Source organism: Megalobrama amblycephala, linkage group LG4, assembly GCF_018812025.1.
Source record: "Megalobrama amblycephala isolate DHTTF-2021 linkage group LG4, ASM1881202v1, whole genome shotgun sequence".
In the NCBI taxonomy this organism is placed as follows: domain Eukaryota; kingdom Metazoa; phylum Chordata; class Actinopteri; order Cypriniformes; family Xenocyprididae; genus Megalobrama; species Megalobrama amblycephala.
The window spans coordinates 14797742-14817832 of NC_063047.1; the positions used below are offsets into that span (position 1 = coordinate 14797742).

General features: G+C 37.1%; 1 protein-coding gene across 2 annotated transcripts in view; it reads left to right on the plus strand.

The window, feature by feature from the left end:
* Positions 1-20091, plus strand: part of atp2a3 (ATPase sarcoplasmic/endoplasmic reticulum Ca2+ transporting 3) — a 67925-nt gene that overhangs the window by 5835 nt on the left and 41999 nt on the right. For both annotated transcript variants that reach the window (XM_048187801.1, XM_048187800.1), the window contains exons 2-3: positions 14187-14204; positions 14478-14560. In XM_048187801.1, coding sequence (XP_048043758.1) covers positions 14187-14204; positions 14478-14560 — 101 coding nt within the window. The remainder of the gene's footprint in view (positions 1-14186; positions 14205-14477; positions 14561-20091) is intronic.

Below are 20091 nucleotides of genomic sequence, written 5' to 3' on the forward strand. Positions count from 1 at the left end.
TGAGCCTACTAACAATTTAGCTGTGGGTTTTATTAAAAAAAAAATGTTTTTCTTGTCGGATGTTTTTTAAAATGCCACAATCTCCACTGGGGTTTGAACAATTGATGCAATAAGAAGTTTAAAGTATACTATTGTCACAATTCAGTTCTCTATATGGTTGTGCTCATGAAAACAAGCACTGAGTTTCAAACTTCTGTAGACCTGTAGGCCTTATGTAGCATAACTACCATTCAAAGGTTTGTGGTCGGTAAGATTTATTACTGTTTTTGAAAGAAGAGTTATATGCATAGCTCAACAATAACCCGGGGCCAGTGCTGCGATGTCACCAAAGTTTATCATTGCATGTTTTTAAGCCTTGCCAATTTTAATATTAATGCGCAAGAAGACATGAAAGAGAACTCAATTCTGTACTCACATGCTGTGTGAGTAAACATAGCTATTAACTTAAGTGAACGTAAACAGTTAAGTCAATGCAAGTGTATCAGTATAGTGGATTTGTTCTCTCTGATTGATTTTTATAATCTGTCATGTGATGCCAAAGCTGAATTTTGGATAATGGTGCATTATCCTTTAGAAATCATTGTAATATTCTGATTTGTTGCTCAAGAAAAATGTATTATTATTATCACTAGGGCTGACCGATATATCGCATGCAATTGTCACGCGCATTTCGTCAGTAAAGCCGGTTCCCTGATTACCGCTAAATCGCCATCACCTGCTTTCAAATGGAGCGGCATTTAATAGACAGAGCCGTAGTTCACTGACAAGCCACGCAAAATCGCGTTCATTATCGAAGGCGATTCATCTGCGATATGAACGCAATATTGCGTGGCTTGTCAGTGAACTGCGGCTCTGTCTATTAAATGCCGCTCCATTTGAAAGCAGGTGATGGCGATTTAGCGGTAATCAGGGAAACGGCTTTACTGACGAAATGCGTGTGACAATCGCATGCGATATATCGGTCAGCCCTAATTATCACTGTTAAAAACAGTTTTGCTGCCTTTATATTTTGGTGTAAACTGATAGTTTTTTTGGGGAATTTCTGATAGAATGCTCAAAAGAAAATCATTTATTTGAAATTATTTTTGTTACATTGTAAAAGTCTTTACTGTCACTTTCGATAAAATTGTATTCATTTCTTAAAAAAAAAAAAATCATACTGATGCAAAACTTTTGTACTCTAGTAGGGCTGGACGATTATGGCCTAAAATCAAAATCTCGATTAATTAAACATTTTACCTCGCTTACGATTAATGAACGATTATTTTGTTTCTGTTTTTTTTTTTTTTTTTTTTTTTTGCCCTCATAGTTCACTGACAAGGTTTGTAGGCTACTGTAAATATGCTTGACTATTATTATATTTTTTCCTATTGAAAGAGCAATCTGACATAGCTCACTATCAGCAGTTAGTCACTATCTGCTCGTTGTAAATCAGATAGCACAGTACCAGTGCGTAATGTGAGCGATTGCATGTGAATTAGTCATACTGTCTCTCTATTAATTGTGAAGCTGTGGGTTGTTAATAGTTCCTTCAAAAGTAGAAAAATAAATGCTTTAATAAGTTTTGAGTTTCTAAGCTTCTTTAGTGATAGGCTATATCACAGGACAGCGCTGACAACTAGTATCTGCGTTCCTCTCTGTGCGCGCGATATTCACGTTTTGTGCAGCTACTGTTTGTATGAATGTTCATGCCACAATGCAGCTGCGCGAACGCGGTAGCTCGATATAATAATACACATCCGATCGTCTAATCGCTTGAATGTCCAAACCATAAAATAAATACAACTGACAAAGTTTAGTCAAGACGCAAGGCTCACCGCTCGCGCGCCATCACTAGGTGTTGAACCGGCGTTCACCTCCGTGTTTTGCTTTTATGCCACTGACTGGACGGGGCAGAGTCGTGCTATGTTTTTAAAGGGGAAGGATTAAAAAAACGAAATAACCGACATGGGAAAATTACGTCGGTTAGAGGTTCTGAATTTCGGTTTCGATTACTTTTCGATTAATCGTCCAGCCCTATACTCTAGTGAATGTTTTACAAAGTCTTCTTGGCGTCACAGAATGGACCTTATACATTGACCGCTAATTTGTAAAATTTCATTAATAAAACCAGTGGTCGTGTTAACTGAATATTTTCCATCATTGAGGGCCTTCCATCATTTTGACAGTGATTTGAGTGCGCGGTGGTAAAGTGGTAATTCCAGTCTCCAGTGTGACAGCACAGCGCTGGTTCAGAACAAAATTAAAACTGCTACGAGAAGTCATATGTCCGAGGCACTGACGCAAAATCTAATGACTATTCCCTCTCCATTAGTCTCCCTTGATGTGTTTGATTTAGAGCTGTCACTAACGATTATTTTGGTAATCGAGTAATCAGTCGATTATTTTGATGATTAACCAAGTAATCTGATATTTTTTGTGGTAATAAAAATAGACCTAAGCAAAGACCTAAGCCTTTAAAATGACAAAATGCAATAACAATGAGGCAATAATATTTGGTTCAAATAAAGTATCAAAAGCAAGTAATCATAGGGTTTTATAGAACATAGGGCTGGGCGATATATCCCATGCGATTCTCACGCGCATTTCGTCAGTAAAGCCGGTTCCCTGATTACCGCTAAATCGCCATCACCTGCTTTCAAATGGAGCGCCTTTTAATAGACAAAGCCGTAGTTCACGGAGAAGCCACGCAAAATCGCGTTCAGTATCGAAGATGAATCGACTTCGATAATGAACCCGATTTTGCGTGGCTTATCAGTGAACTACGGCTCTGTCTATTAAAAGGCGCTCCATTTTAAAGCAGGTGATGGCGATTTAGAGGTAATCAGGGAACCGGCTTTAATGACGAAATGCGCGTGAGAATCGCATGCGATATATCGCCCAGCCCTAATAGAACAACACTGTTAAAATACATAACATAAACAATCATCTTATGTACATTATGTATTATAACAAATGCCTGCAGAGGGCACCAACGACCTGGTGTTGTTACACTTTACAGCAGATCAAATCCTTGTTTAATATTGGCCAAACAACATTTAATTCAAATGTTTACTTAATCTTTAATATTTGGCCACTTATTTACCATAGAAATGCACATCAAAACATACAAACTCAGAGCGAGGGTTTAAACTTTTATTTTGAAATTATGATGAACAGTTATGGTGCATACAAGTCATGTCGAAAAGATCGTATTTACGAGATGAATGCACATGAAGTCATAAATACCAGTGGGAAGCTCTGGATTTTCTTTAAGCCCCAATCTTTGAGTTGGGGGCATGCCATGACATTGCGGAATATCACAGTATTTAGCAGTAACATTGTCAGGCTTTTTTATTTACAACAAAATAAGCTAATTCCCTGCACAAAATATAATAGCACTGTAATATAACAATATAATAAGTAAACGATAAAGTTTACAGTGGCTTCATAAATTAATTAAATACATGAAAGCACAAAATACCTGATGCACATTCTTTATTCTTCATTTTCTAGAAGTAGATTGTTGATTGCTGTATTTTTGTGTAGTTAATGAAGAGAAGGTACACCGCCATCTTGCTCCTCCGAAAGTGACTTGAATGCACCTGACATCGTAAACACAACTTCCCACCTGGTAAAAACTTCCCAGGAGGACTTGAACACACCATTAGCACAAAACAGTGATGCACAGTCTCTGTTAAAAGTGAAACCACTGAATTAACCTTTTCAACAACTCAATAAGCGCACATAACCATTTTCTGTAGGCCTTCTGTATTTTTCTCTATTAACCACAAGGAAATGGCTAGCTATCAGCTAGTGCGAACCACAGAAAATGGCTCGTGCCAGCTCTACAAGTGGTGTATTTCCCACTGCTCTCTTAACATTACATCTAAAGCCATCTGCAGTGTTGCACCTTAGCGTGTGATCATATCAGTTCTGTTTTTATATATAAAAAAAAAAGGTTTTTGAAGCATCATGTTGCATTGGTGCATCATTTTACTGTAATTTCTTAACTCCAACACACATAATCGTGCACACATAGAATAATAATGCAGATATATTTTGTCTTTTTATGTTCCTTGCCTGAATAGCTATTGGATTTTATTGATTTTTGTTTTGTTTCCATGCTTGTTTGAGTGAAGGAAGTAAAGTGAGGCTATAGCGTTATCATTAGCACATCTTGTGTGCGTGCGTGTGCGTGTGTCTGTGTGTTTGTGTGATCTGCTTCTAACTTGTCACTCAGCTCTCATTCTCACCTCCCACTTCTGCTCACAGCATCACCTCCTTGTGGCAAACCGCTCATTTGACTCAGCCTGCATGAGTGTAGTGTTTTTATTAATTACAATCATTTCTCTTTGGTGGCTGATGTGTACATAGGTTGCTAAATAGAAAATGTTTCTGTGTTCCTGTATGTCTGTCTAGTGTTTATGAATGAGTTTGTGCGCATGTTCCTTTGCAGACACAGTCCTGTCTGTTCAGCTGTCGGATTTCCCTGATCTGCAGGCCAGGTATAAGAAAGGAAATGTGTAAAGAAGTGTAGCTTAGCTGATTTAACCCTGTGTTGGAAACCTAGGTTAGAGTAGCCAGCACTGTTCAAGATTTTCACTCTCCACAGACTTACACAAGGCTTTCTCAGTAGTTGTTCCAAACCTGAATGACTTTATTTCTTCTTTGAAACATAGAAGATATTTTGACAAATGTATCTTCTTCTTCTTTTTTTTTTTTTTTTTTTTTTTTTTTGTCCATACGATGGAAGTCAGTGGTCCCCAAAACTGTTTCTAATTTTCTGTTTCTTAAAATACCTCATTTTGTGTTCCACAGAAGAAAGTCATACATGTTTGGAACGTCATGAGAGTGAATAAATGTAAGAATTTAAATTTTTTTAGAGTGAACTATACCTTTAAGACCTATTAGTCAGCTAGTTGTGCAGGCAACCCACCACATTGTTGGATGTTCCATCTTTTTTTTTTCTTCTTTGTGTGTGTGTACTTCGATGTATTCGTTGTAGTTGGTAACTGTACTTGATACTCTGTGTTTCTAAATGGAAACATCCAAAAATCATCCATTCAGTTTCCCTTGAGTGAGAAATGATTTATGTTGCGCATGTATGCGAGTTGCAGATGTGAAGGTTGTTCTGTTAAAGCTGAGGATCACTGTGAGTGACGTGTGGATGGTTGCTGTACAGTGTCAACTTTGTGTGAGACTAGAGCTTCCCACTTTAGAGAGAAGCAATGCTTTGAGCTGGCCATGAAGTAGAAAATGAAATAACATTTAAATCTGAAATGTAGAATTAGTGTGTGCCAGAATAGTTATGCATGTATTCCAGGTGTTCAAATGACTCTGAGGTATACATCAGTATACTGTAACTCAGGGTTTGTTTCATTATTAAACCTACTGTGAACTATAAACAGATTCAGAACCCCCTAAGTTCCAGAGATTAATGACTGTCTTACATGAAATGAAGGAAAGTTTGCAAATTAGTCCCATAATATGACCGCTTCTAGTGAGCAGTGTATCTCTCTCTCTCTATTTTCCCTCTTTTTATGCAGTGTTATGAGTAAACTTCTTTGAAGTTGTGAAGAGTCAAATAATTACATCCCTGTATTCATCACTCATAATTTCTTTTCCAGAAACTTCATACTGTGCATCCTAACCTCATAATGTACTACTTAGTGTTGTGCATGAATAGTACTAAGATGCTTACTATAATAATGATGTAGGGGTATCATAGGGGTGTTTATGCATACAGCGGCAAAGCCGCTCACTGAGAGTTGGCAATGTCTTTTTTGGCAACGCGGGTAAAAATAACTGTCGGCGATGCAACAATTTGAGCAACTTTAGAGTTCAACTTTATTCAAATAAGTAGCCACTTCCAAGATTGGAGCTCACATGGTCCACCACTTGATACAGCTGGACTTGGAGGAATCCCTACAAGAAACCCCCAAAGACTTGGCAACCTCCTTAATCACTGTACACTATTTGTAAACTTTATGCCAAGGGTTTTCCGGGTGACCCTCACTTGGAAGTTTAACTTGAGATTTTGCATGTTTAGTATTGTTTATATTCATTAACCCATTGTCCAGTATTTTTGTGCTTTTACTACTCCTTCTGTAGTCTTACAAATCGGATAATGAGTGTTTTATTCACAATAATGGAAAGTTGCACTTACAGTAACTCTAAAGTCTTTTGCATTCTAGTATACTTCAGTAACTCCAGCATGACTGCATTAGAATTCCTTCCAAGTTATTTTGAGAAGCTGAAGGAGGCCTGGAACTTCTGTTTTAATGACTACTTTGTAAATGGCACTTAAAGCAGGGAATTATTTTCTGCCTTCAACTGTACAGTACATTCATCTCAAGACTTGGTTCACATGAATTCAAACAGCATTTTGATTTATAATAGTATAGTGTTGTTGTGATAATTTAAGTGGGTATAAATCAAGAGTAGGATTTATGTTGTGTAACATTTATTTTGGGTGAATGTTGACAGAGAGATGCTGTTCCAGCCATGTCCATGAGCCAGGTGGTCATGGCAACTACTCTTAAAACCTAATGTTTTCATGGTTGAAATTGACAGAAACTGACGGAAACAGAGAAAGTAGATCTGAAACATCATCTGATTTATTTATTTATTTTTTTTCCCCTGAACAAATCTGAATGAAAACCGAACCCTAAATATTTAACTTTGGCAAATAACTGGAATTGCGGTGTTTAGGCTATGGACTTGCAACTTCAGTTCATCCAACACCAAATGGATAGAACCACCCTGCCCTTTTTTATCGATAATCTCTTAAAATATGGATGCTACATTTATTTTAATGCAACTTCAATCAGTGGGATCAAAACATATATCCTGTGATTATTATTGGCCAAAAGTGGTGGTATACCGTTAGACACAATTAACCAGTAGAAATGTCTCTATTGCGTTTAGGTTCACGTTACATTGCTGTGCTGCCTTGTCACAGAAGCTTATCATTTGAATGTGTTTTTTGGACTTGCATTTTAAAAACAAGTGATTTTATACCGTTCAAGCACAATAAGTACCATAAGAGGACTCATTTTTGTATATGCACGCTCTCTCTAAGAGACGTTTTCTGAGCACAGCACACACCTGAAACACGCAAACAGCATGTGAGTACTGAAATGGGTTCTTTTTGTCACCTTATTGGGCTTGAATGCTCAAATACACACATTTATGTGACGAAATGCCTGTCTTTGCGAGTATCCTCGTAAACAGTTGCTTAAGTCTTAAGTAAACGTAAACAGTTGAGAAAGAAAACGCATGTGTATCAATATATCAGTGCATTCAGTCATAGTCAACACAGCCTTATATATCTGCTGCTGTCTGTGTTAACCAAACAATCTCTTTGCTCTTGGCTGAATCACATTTGTAACTTTAATAAGATTAAATGTATTTTCAGTTTACACTATTAAATATACTGCGTAGACTAGTTTTGGGTGAACTATCCCTTTAATGTTTTAGAGGTAAAGAAATTGCTCATTTAATATTTTAAAGATAAAATACAACAACGGAATCATTCACAGTAATTTAGGAAGTAATTGGAGTCAAAGTTAGTTCAGGTTAGCTATGAGCTCAACTAGACCACACTTTCACTGCATCCTGCTGTGTGCTGCCATGCTTTCACTTCTGAACACTGTTCAGAAATTTCCTCCTCCTTCCCCGGGTTCAGACGTTACAGGCTCTGTGTGTTGTTGGCAACCGTTTCCAGGAAGTGTTTCCCCTCTCCCACTGACTAGTGTGTAAACAGACAGCCACTTGTTTTCATTTACTGTGTGGTTGTAGAGTGAAAAAGAGAGAGAACGATAGTTGAAAAAGAGGGTGGAAGAATAGAGCAAGATGAATTTGAAGGAGGACAACAAAGCGAGCTTGTGTGTGTGTGTGTTATGCGTGAGGGCAGGGTAAAGTCACGATGTAGGAATGTGTCTGGGGCAGAAGAGCAGACACGGCCCAGATGACTCTGAGGGGAATCCTTGGCACACACTGACAGGGAACTCCTTCCATCCCTCCTTTCTTTCTCTGTCTTTCCCACACTCCTTCCTCCCACCAAGGTTTTTTGTGTCCAGGCTGACTGTAAGAACTGCCTACAGAGTATTAGTTTCTCACTAAGAATTCACCTTTTTTCTCTCTGATTTGAGATTAAGTTTAAGTTTCTTTAATATTTGCAAGGTAATACATCTAACCTTCACCTAGAACTAGGGAGCTAAAGCGACAAGAGGACAACGTTCCCCGGTAAACACACACACACACACACGCAACTGGAAAGAGAGGGGAAACTCAGGGCCATTACTCCCCTGTCCTACCTCCCACTTTTTCCACACCACTAGAGGAACATGCTGCTGCTCTGTGAGGTGATTTCTTTCCACAACAGACTTCAGATGAGTTCATATTGCTCTTACATAATATCATGTTGAATTAGAGCTGAACCCGCTATAGACTGTGCCATTGGGTTCAGGATTCAAAAGAGACCTGCAGTCTTTTAATGCTGTGAAATGAGAAGGGCCTCAAGATGAACCATTCTAAGCTGTCCAGGTGTCTCAATGCTGATGCAGTAGTTGAATTCTGTTACAAAGAAGAGGCTTTTTTTCATCGATTTAATGAATGGTTACTGCAGATATATTGTAAGATTGTTTGATATTTTGAGGAGGTGGCTGTTTACATTGTTCTGTTTGTATGTTCATGTTTAGTAGCATTCTGAATGAACTAGAACATACATAAATACTTAATTCTAAAATCAGATAATTAATCATTCAGAAAGGTGAAATAGAATTCATCATTCTGAAGCATACATTTCTGAAATGCACTACGGTTCAAAATTTTAGGCTCAGTAAGACTTTTTTTTAAAGATAAATTAAATAAATTAATAGTTTTATTTTGCAAGGGCACATTAGGTTGATCAAAGGTGACAAAGACATTTATGTTATTGTATAAACATTTCTATTTCAAATAAATGTTATTGAACACTGAAAAAAAAAAAAATCACAGTTTCCATAAAATAATGCAGATCTGTTTTCAACATCGTTAATAATACAAAATGTTTCTTGAGCAGCAAATCAACATATTCAAATTAATTCTGAAGAATCATGTGACACTGAAGACTGGAGTAATGGCTGCTGAAAATTCAGCTTTGCATTCAGTTATAATTTATATTTTAAAATATATTCAAATAAAAAACTGATTGTAAAAAATGTAGCCTAGTAATATTTCACAATATGGCTGTTGTTACTGTATTTTTGATCAAATAAATGCTCTTGGTAAGCATTAAAGACGTCTTTTAAAAACATTTAAAAAAAAAAAATCATACTGACTCTAAACTTTTGAAAGGTATAGTACTTAATTTTGAAATACTATTCTAACTCTGGAATTCTAAATTCTGGAATACTACATTTTAGGGTTCAAAACTTTTAAGTAGACACTTAAGCTGTTTTATTCTGAATAAACCTAAAATTTAAAATTTTGTACTAGATTATTTTGAAATACCTGGTAGATAATTATGGTCTAGAATAGTGTTGCCATAATACCAAAATTTCAGTAGTCGGTACCAATATTTCACAGTTCTCGGATACCAATTTTGGTACCATAGAAATAGCTTACTATTTTTTGTAACTATTTTATTTTATTATTATTTTTTTTTTTTATTATTTGAAAATAAAAATATTAAATAAATGAAATTAGTTGATTATTTATGCTATTAATAGTTATAAGTAAATAGTACATTAACATGTTAGCATGTAGCCTTCAAATATCGTTCAATTAAATAAACATTGCATTTAAAAAGATCTAATTATAGTTATAGATTATAGTTATAACAAAACAATTCATAAATTGACATGGTACTCTGTACTACCGGTATTCCAGAAAGGCTGGTATCGTTACATTTTTTAAAAAAGTATATCGCTTTGTACAGTATAGTCTAGAATTCAGAGTATTGAATAGTTTTCATAAAGTCAGACAGTGCTTCTGTAGCTGGTAATTCAGAGGAGCAAGGAAAACTGTATGGGATTTTCTTTCTTCCTGTAATATATGCACAGTGCCCCCAAAGAGACAAGAATGACTCACAGCTATCGGGACATTTGAAGTATATCACAAAAAAAAAAAGAGCTCTCAACTTCAGATTCTCAGGTTCTCTAGTACAGACAGATCTCATTGCCTGAGGGAAGATGAAGAGAAGAATCTGCTCTGTTCTTCAAAGCAGAACACACTCTTTCATGCCTTTCTTCCTCCCTCTCATTCACTTCTAAATCTGAATCATCTCATTCCTTCCATTCATGCGGCTTCATTACAAAAAACCATTAAGAAGCCGAATAAGACTGAACATTATTAAGTAAACATGCAGTCATGATTGCTTGCGTTTTCCTTTCGTACAATTTTTTTTTCCAAGCATTGCTGGAAATTCAGTCATAGACGGGCTAAATGTGTGTATGTATTAAGACTGTTTGGCCGTGTGGCTTCTTTTTTGAAAGGGAAGTGGGAATCTTTATGCTTTACTGCTGCAGGTCTCCCTCCACAAGCCAGTTTCATCTTGGTTTCCACTGTACGTGCACTTAGCCTGTTCCCATCTGCTGCCCAGAGTATTGACCCATGATGACATCATTGCTTGCACGACTTGTTCCTGTTCCTATCTACATGATTATGAGACAAAAATTGAGTTAATAGAAAATGAGAGGAAAGGAGTCATGTGTTTGTCTCACTGAGGCAGGGAAGCCCCCTTTCTGTAACTTCAAGTATGAGACAAAGGCCAGTGCAACCTATGTTTCTCTTGGTTATCAGAATTGATATGAATGCAGGCTTTCCCAGTGCGCAGCAGTGAAACTCCTGATTGTATCTGCACAACACAAGGCTAATCTTGACCCAAGTACACACAAACACATGCTCGTTGGAATTCAGGAACACCCTGTATTTTCTCTCACTATCTTTTGAATCGGCTCCAAGGATTTTCCATTGTGCTTTCTCTTTGGTCCATTCATGAACAGTCTCCCAGAAACAAATGTTCTTGTCCACTTTGTGTACCTTTTGTCAAGCGATATCAGAAATTGTGATTAGTTAATGAAAACCTTTGACGGTCAGATAGCAAGCCGTAATTGCACCTATAGCAACGTCAGTGTGAATTGCTAATGAGGCCTCATTTACCACCTCATAGACAGACATGCATGCTAAACTGCTGAAAATCCACAAGATTTCAGAGTGGAGCCTTGACAAAGAGGGCATCTGTGTTGTAATTATGATGTGCGTGTGTGTGAGAGAGAGGTCTGTGAAGCTCCGCCCCCTCCCACTCTCCACATGCTCTTCGGCTCCCACACGCTCTGACTTGAGAATCTTCTAGAACTGACTAAACAGCAGTGTGTAGGCCACAGAGCGCGTCTAAGTCGTATGACTCGTTCACAATGCCAGATATGTTTGTTTCATGAAATTCTCCATCTTCGAGAGAGGAAGCACATTCACTAAACAAACGCCATCACAGTTGGTGGTCCATCTGTACATTTTCCACCCCAGATGATATTCTTTGTGTACAGTGTTTTACAATTTACATTTGACAGGCCGTATGCTGATGTACCTGCTGTGGATTTTATTACATCACTCTAGAAGCTCAAAGAAGCCATATTATTTTGAATGGATTTGATTTTCTAAAAAAAAATTGAAAGATTTTTTTTTTTTTTTTTTTTATATATAAATATATATGAAGAGTTTGGTTCCAAAACGCGATAAACGGCATTTTCAAAAAAATTGAGTTTCCACCAAAATCAGTATTGTATCTGGTCAGCATTGAAAAGTCATTCATTAATTTTGCGCAAAATGCGATATCCGTTGTGTTATTCTGTCATGTTTTCTCCCTTTCTTCCCAAAACGCGACAAACGCCAGTCTCCCTTCTCTGCAGAACGCGATATATCCGCTCAACCGATCACAGCGCTCCATTCCACCCACTGTAAACATTGAAGGCTTTTTTAAAAGCCGTTTTTAATACCAATGTACTCGGCAAATGTGTTTATTTAACCGTGCGGTGGCGCCAGATACTCTTTAATCGGTAATGACAAATAATTTATAACATTAACAAGATTCATTTTGGGAGCGACGGCTGAATGTATTTTTAGTAAAATGCCTGTATATAAGATAAATATTGGCAAAGTTGAGACTCTGTCATGTATATGAATCAACTTACTTTGTTGTGTATTTTCAATTTGAAAAATAACTTTTATATTGATGGATTAATTGCATTTTGAAAAAAAGTGACATGGATTTATTGCATTTTGGGGAAAAAAATAATACGTTTTTATAATAAACTTTTTAAAATCAAATCATTTTTAAAGGTCCCGTTCTTTGTGATCCCATGTTTCAAACTTTAGTTAGTGTGTAATGTTGTTGTTAGAGTATAAATAAAATCTGTAAAATTTTAAAGCTCAAAGTTCAATGCCAAGCGAGATATTTTATTTAACAGAAGTCGCCTACATCGAACGGCCAGTTTGGACTACATCCCTCTACTTCCTTCCTTCTTTAATGACATCACTAAAACAGTTTTTTGACTAACCTCCGCCCACAGGAATACATAAGAGTTGCATTTGTAGAGTGTGTTTGTCGCCATGTCGTCGAAATGCTGTTATTTTCATCCCGCAGTCCAGTCACCTTTGTTTGGCCTTCCCAGGGACGCTGTACTTAGAGATCAATGGTTACAATTTATGTTTAACTCGGTTCCCGAAAATTATAATCCACATGTAAAACTATGTGCAGCACACGTTATGGTAAGAGGCGTGACCTTTCCGGGCAAGGTGCGCTCAGAGCCGTCTCTATGGCTGGGTGCGCTAAGCTGCTGTCGAATCACAACACAGGAACCGCTGGCACAATCAGAACTCGTTACGTATTTCTGAAGGAGGGACTTCTTAGAACTAGGAAGTCATCAGCCCGTTTTTATGACAGTGGAAACAGCAGTATATAGATAAGTAAATTATGTGAAAAATACTGTTTTTTTTTTACACGCGAAACATGAACACATGTTATATTGCACACTATAAACACAATCAAACTTAAAAAAAAAACACGAAAAACGGGACCTTTAATGTCAGGGCTCGAAATGATTTTTTTTGCTTGGTAGCACTGGTGCTCCCAACTTCATAAAGTTAGGATCACCAGCAAAAATTTAGGAGCACCACAACTAAAATGTTTTGTATATATATGTATGTATATATGTGTGTGTGTGACATGTGACAATGGAGCACAGTGGAAGGGAGTGATTGCAGGCTAATTTTAACCAACCTAAAATCTGTCTTAAAGTTAACAATGTAAAGATGAAGTTTAATTGGTCATGTGATAGAACGGTGGACCGCTCATTGTATCAGCTCACAGCAGGCACACACTGTGCAGTAATTTGCGAACATTTTGTAGAGAATGAAAACAGGTCGCACCTCAGCAATTATTTGAATTCGCACAAATGCTGCCAAATATATTTTGTGGTCGCACAGATTAAATTTCAGGAGCCTATGCAACCAAAATGTTCGCAATTTTGAACCTTGGTATCAGAACTCTGCCATACAGTGAAACAACAAACTTATCTCTGGTGTCATGCAGGACTTCTCCAATCATTTTGCCCGCCCCTTTCTTAAAATTGACCTCAAGCCTGCATTCAGATCTACCTCTATCCAATCAACTGATGGATATGTCCCCGTCCTTGATTTTTTTTTTTTTTCTTTTTTTTTTTTTCTTGGATGTATGTCAAAATACAGAAGAAAAGATCTATCACTGCTTCCGTTACATCACAACGCAAGATAGACAGTATGAGTGGTAGATGTGAGTGGTAGATGACTGAAAAGGTAAAACTGCCTTTTTTGCAGTGTAGGAATCTTTCTAGAGAATGTCTCCGATACTGAAAAAAGCGTTCTTATCTATTCTGCAGAGAGAAGTCCATTAATCCTAAATCAATAATTGTCTAGGCTAATCTGTAATTTTCTAGTTTAGCATTGTGCTGTGTGTCTCTATGTGTTTAACATTCAGATAGAAAATGAAAACAATTTTCACCATCACAGGCATTGCAGTGAGAATGTAATAGAAACATTTTTTAACGTTTTTACCATATAGCCTTTCTAACAAAATGCCCTCTGTTTTGTCCTCTCTTTCTCTCTCTCTCTCTCTCTCTCTCTCTGTCTCTCTCACCCTGCCTCTCATTCCACTACGGATTCCCTCGCCGTGTTTTGACTGACAGAGCTCCCAGCCGAAGAAGGTAAATATTGATCTTTCCATCATGTTGTTACTGCTCTCTCTTTATGGGTTGCACCGTTAGCACGGGCTCAGTCATTCTGTTTTACTAGAGAGGGGTAAACTTTAAGACTTGCCATATACACATATGCACAAACACATGCATTGCATTAAAGCTGTGTGCAGTGGTTTCCCAGTGTCCTAGTGCAAAGTTAACCTAAGACCCAGTTGTCATTGGATATTTTGAAATATTTGTTTCTATCTGTCTGTCTCTCATTCTCATATCTGTCTCTTACAGGTAAATCTCTGTGGGAGCTGGTGGTGGAGCAGTTTGAGGACCTCCTGGTGAGGATTCTGCTGCTGGCAGCCTGCGTGTCTTTTGTAAGTGACTTTCTCTCTGGTTCAGATGTGGTTCATTTTATTCCCAGCACAATAATTAGTATGACAGCCAGAACCCACCAGAAGTTTTATAACAGGTATAGTTCATGCAGTAGGTGAGGTAATTCAGAACCCTAGACAGAATGAGTTTCCGCCACCATCTATCACAACCAGTTTGCGTATTGGTGAACTAAACCTCAAATTTCACTAAATGATTGTCAATGAACAGAGTGCGTAAGTGAGAGAGGGATTTTTTTTAATCTTCCCTTCTCATTTTTAAAAATCTGCCTTTTGTAGTCAAATGATATATGTAAAACCTTCACCTGGACTCATTTGTGTGACTTAAGGTCATTTACCTTGGTGTATTGCTCTGTGGATCTAGAGAACACAGGTAAATGAATGAGGTGGCTTAAAGTCAAAGCTCACTTGTCCACAAACCATGTCAGCAAACTCCAAAGAAACTAGATGTGCACTCGGCACTCTCTTCAGTTAGACCTGGGAAAGAAAGCGTTGATCATCTTTAGTGCTGCACGTTTATCACCTGCAGGATTGGTAGAGTAGTTAGTCTCAATAGTGTTACATCAGATATAAGTATTTGAATTAGATATGTACAAAACTGCATACTTTTATAATTGATTACTCGATTAAGGAAGCACTGTATAATTCGATGGTCTACCAGACATTGGATATGGGTCGTTCACATACTGTGCAGTAGGACGAACTCTTATGTAGATAGAGAACAACAGAATGGAAATGAACACTGAAGACTTGTTTTTAAAAGTTGAACTGTTTTTAAATTGAAATGCCATCCTAAAAATGCACTGATTATGGTGTGAGATGCAGAAAAAAAAAAAATGTGTGAGACATGGGATGAATTTAGAGACTCGAATCATCTGAAAGTTATAATAAGGTATATTTTCTAAAAATAGAATAGTGCCAGCAGTCTAACAGCCATCCCACCCTCTCAACTCACTGAAATCCTCTCTGAGAATTTTTTTTTGTAAATTCTTCCTAGTTAAAGAGCCACAGCTAATCAAAAGTCGAGCAAAACTCGATCAAAAGTTTGTGCTCGCTCGGTACAATTTTTTTTAACGTCTTTGAAAGAAGTCTCTTATGCTCACCAATTCTGCATTTATTTGATCAAAAATACAGTAAAACCAATTGTATTGTGAAATATTACAATTTTAAATAACTGTTTTCTATTTTAATATATTTTCAAATTTAATATTCAGCAGTTATCTCACCAGTCTTCAGTGTCACATGATTCTTCAGAAATCATTCTTATTTATACAGCATGTATAGTATGTAGATAGGCTATCCTAATGCTATGATATATTGATTGTGTTGCTGTGGACTCCAGACTTTCCAAGAGTCTTTTTTTTTTTTTGTGATAAAATGGAACTGCGTTTTTCATTACGTTTTTCATTTTATATATATATATATATATATATATATATATATATATAAGATGTCTTTAATTTAAAAATAAATAAAAGTAAAGTTCAATAATAATAATAATAATAAACAGTAATATTAAATCAAAAACCCTGAGCCAAGCATTACCCCTGTAGAGGCACAGTAAAGTGTTATCCACTTTAAGCTAATCCTAAACAGCAAAAGCATATGTCTTCTAAAGCCCAGGGTAAAAGTCTCAGCCTATCATGCTCCTCTCTTATTGGCTTTTATGAATATACCTTTTTATGAACTTTCCGTCTGACTTCAAGTAGCAACAGGGGCCACGGACGAACCTCTCCAGCCCCCCGCCGATCTGTGAGAGTAATATAACCGTGTAATATATGAGTGTGCTGTGCACATGCAGTGGAACGGGTAATCAGACACTCTTGTTTTTTCAGCAAAAACACACATTAGCTTTGGTCTTTGTGTACATACTCTTTGTTTCCATACATCTGTGCTCAGAGTCTTCCTCAAGTACGTCAGCTTTTGGAGCTCTGCTAATGTCATCTATCATTGTGTGTTTCATCCGTACTTTTATTGTCTTTTTAACCATGGTTAAATTCTATGAGGCGAGCACCAGTCTTCCGACCACTGGAATCCTGTGGAGCACTTGAAAATGATAAAAAATATTGCATTAGACCTCCCAGAAAGCTCTGTGTGTGTGTTTGTCTGCTGGTCAAATGCTATGGTGCAATGGAAATACTCTGGGGAGATCAGCCCAGTCTTGGAACTCATTTGTGTGCCTTTTTGAATATATTAAAATCTTTAGCATTCATCTTTCCTGACTTCTTTGCATGTTATGAGAACAAAGCTATTGGTATCTAAGCGACAGGGAAGATGTGTAGACAAAAATGTAGTGTTTTTTTTGTTTTTTGTTTTGAAACAAGTGTTATTATGAGGGTATGGTAGCCTGACTCATCCTAGAACAGCATGTGCTGGGAATAAAAGCCATTGGATGGAAACAAACAGATCTACAGTACATGTGCAGCCATGCGACTGCTGGTCCCAAGACACCCAGAATGATTGTCTATTTTCATTTCAGTTCATTTCAGATAACTAGCTGTATTGTTTCTGTATACATGGGTTTCATGTGACGTCACTGTATTCTATCGCCGCCATATTTGTGACCGGTCACAGCTGCGCGCCCTGTTAAAGTCTATGGTGACAGCAGCTACAACTACCAGAGGAAGGCCAACGAAACGCTCTCAGAAGGTTCACAACAAGTTTATAATATATCTTGGATATGTGGTGCTGTTAGCCGTTTCAACAGTCGTCAGAACTACAAATTTATTTGATCCCAAAGTAGTTAGATCGGCAGAATTATTGGCTTCATTCAGAAGGGACCACACCACTGGCAGCCAAACAGCAATGCACAACATTAATAACTGCTGGGACTGTCATTTACATAACATTATAACGAGAACACTATTGTAATAAAATGTTGTGAATTCTCTGTGTTGTTGTTTCAGCGTGTTGTTGTGGTAAGAGCGCGTCGACTGAGTTAAACATCGATTACATAACTTGTTCAAACTTCACTTGTGCATTCGCGTCATTTTGTACAGATAAAACGTATTAATTTTATTAAGTAAAAATATCTGATTATTCTCATAAAGGATGTGTTTCGTTGTGGTAAATAACCCACAGAGCTGATGATCATCTATAGCTTCAGCGCGAGCGCTCAAAAAGTAAGACAAAACATTAATATGATTGGGACTGTCTTCTTCTTATACATGATATTATAATCGTATATACTTGTAAAATAACGTTGTGAATTATTTGGGCTTATTTGCTGTGTTTCAGAGTTTCAATTTCATCATACTTCAAGTTCATCTGTGCGTGATTTTGTGCAAATACTAGTTGTAATATTATTTTTATTTTGTATTAATATCTGGATTATTTTATATAGGATGTGTTCCGTTGAGTTAATTAACTTTCAGTTTATGGATTTTTTATTCTCTTCAGCTTCAGCGTGCGCAGCTCAAACAGCAATGATTAAGGCATTAAAATGTTTAACGTTACTACACAGTAGGCTAATATTAAAACTTTAATATTTCTTTTAGAAAGTGAATGCATTATTTTTAATAACTGGCTCTTATATTGTTCTAGTATTATTTTCATCAACACATGGTTTGATTAATAATAAGGATCATGAACAATAACAGATTTTTTTTTTTCTCAAATCATCTCATTTTGATAACAGTATCATATGACCTGCGTGCGCTGAATGAACACCCGTAAACTGAAGCGCTTTGCTAGAAGGTTAATTAACTCAACGGGACACATCCTATATAGGGTAATTCATATATATTTATACAAGATATACACAAAGTTACAACTTATATTTGCACAAAATCATGCACGCATGTACTTGAACTAAGTAATGTAGTCAGCTGGTGTCGTGAATTTGTTCATCCTGTAACAACACGCCGAAACACAGCAACTAGAATTCACAATATTTTCAAATAAATCAAATAAATTTGTAGGCTAACTGCACCACATATCCCAGATATATTGTAAACTTGTTGTGAACCTTCTGAAAGCGTTTTGTTGGCCTTCCTCTGGTAGTTGTAGCTGCTGTCACCATAGACTTAAACAGGGCGCGCAGCTGTGACCGGTCACAAATATGGCGGCGGGCATAGCGGAAGTGACGTCTTTGAAACCCATGTATTGATGAGCTTTTCCTTCCTTTTCTGTCATCTTTCGTTTTTCATTCTTTCATTTCAGCTATTTAATACTTTTGTATCTCTACGTTATCTTGTCGTCTGCACATTCCTGGTGTACAGCACTCTCCGTAGTATCAGTCATGGCTTCAGCAGACCTCTGGCAGAATGTACATCAGTTTAATGTCATTTACCACATGTGATGAGTGAAATGGTCAACTGAACAATGGATAGCCTTCCTATATTTAAATGGTATAGAGTGTACCTGCTGTGAGGCATTTTTCTTTTTAAGAGTTTTTTGCTTCCAAGAGTAGGGTGAGAAGTTATGAATGATGCAATTTATGTCCCAATTCTACCAGAAACCTGTCCTGAGGACATATTTTGCTCACTACGAAAAGCTTTTAGGTAATGATGGCATGAAATTGCATTTTATTTATGTTTGTGGTATAATATTCACTTTACTTTTTACATTACAAAGTTCAAAAGTTCAAAAACAGTGAAGTTGAGAGTTTGCGTGTGCCATCGGATTCTGAAACCTCAAATTCCTGTTTGTCAGTACTAATCTTGGTGTGCTCAATGGTCAAACTGATCCAAAGATGGCAGTGACTGGATCAGTTTGAGCATTTGAGCATTTGACCATTGACCACAGCTAAATGTGCTAAGAACCTGTATGATTTGCTTTTCACAAAAGAAGATGCTTTTAAAGGGATAGTTCACCCAAAAATAAAAACTTGATGTTTATCTGTTTACCCCCAGGGCATCCAAGATGTAGGTGACTGTGTTTCTTTAGTAGAACACAAATTATGATTTTTAACTCCAACCGTTGCCGTCTGTCAGCCGTATAATGGGTGTCAATGGGAATTTCATCTATAAGAATTAAAAAAACATGCACAGACAAATCCATATTAAACCCTGTGGCTCGTGACGACACATTGATGTCCTAAGACACGAAACGATCGGTTTGTGTTAGAAAACGAACAGTATTTATATAATTTTTTTACCTCTAAAACACCACTATGTCCAACTGCCCTGCGCATCTGGTTAGTGAGCGTTCTGATGACGGAACTGATGTCTCACGCTTTGCTTCAATGAGAGTGCGATCAGACCTCACTAACCGGATGCGCAGGGCAGTTGGACATAGTGGTGTATTAGAGGTAAAAAATTATATAAATACTGTTCGGTTTCTCGCACAAACCAATCGTTTCATGTTTTAGGACATCAGTGTGTCGTCACGAGCCGCAGGGTTTAATTTGCATTTGTCTGTGCATGTTTTTTTGACTCTTATAGATGAAGTTCCCATTGACATGCATTAAATGGCTGACAGACGGCAACGGTTGGAGTTAAAAATCATCATTTGTGTTCTACTGAAGAAACAAAGTCACCTACATCTTGGATGCCCTGGGGGTAAGCAGATAAACA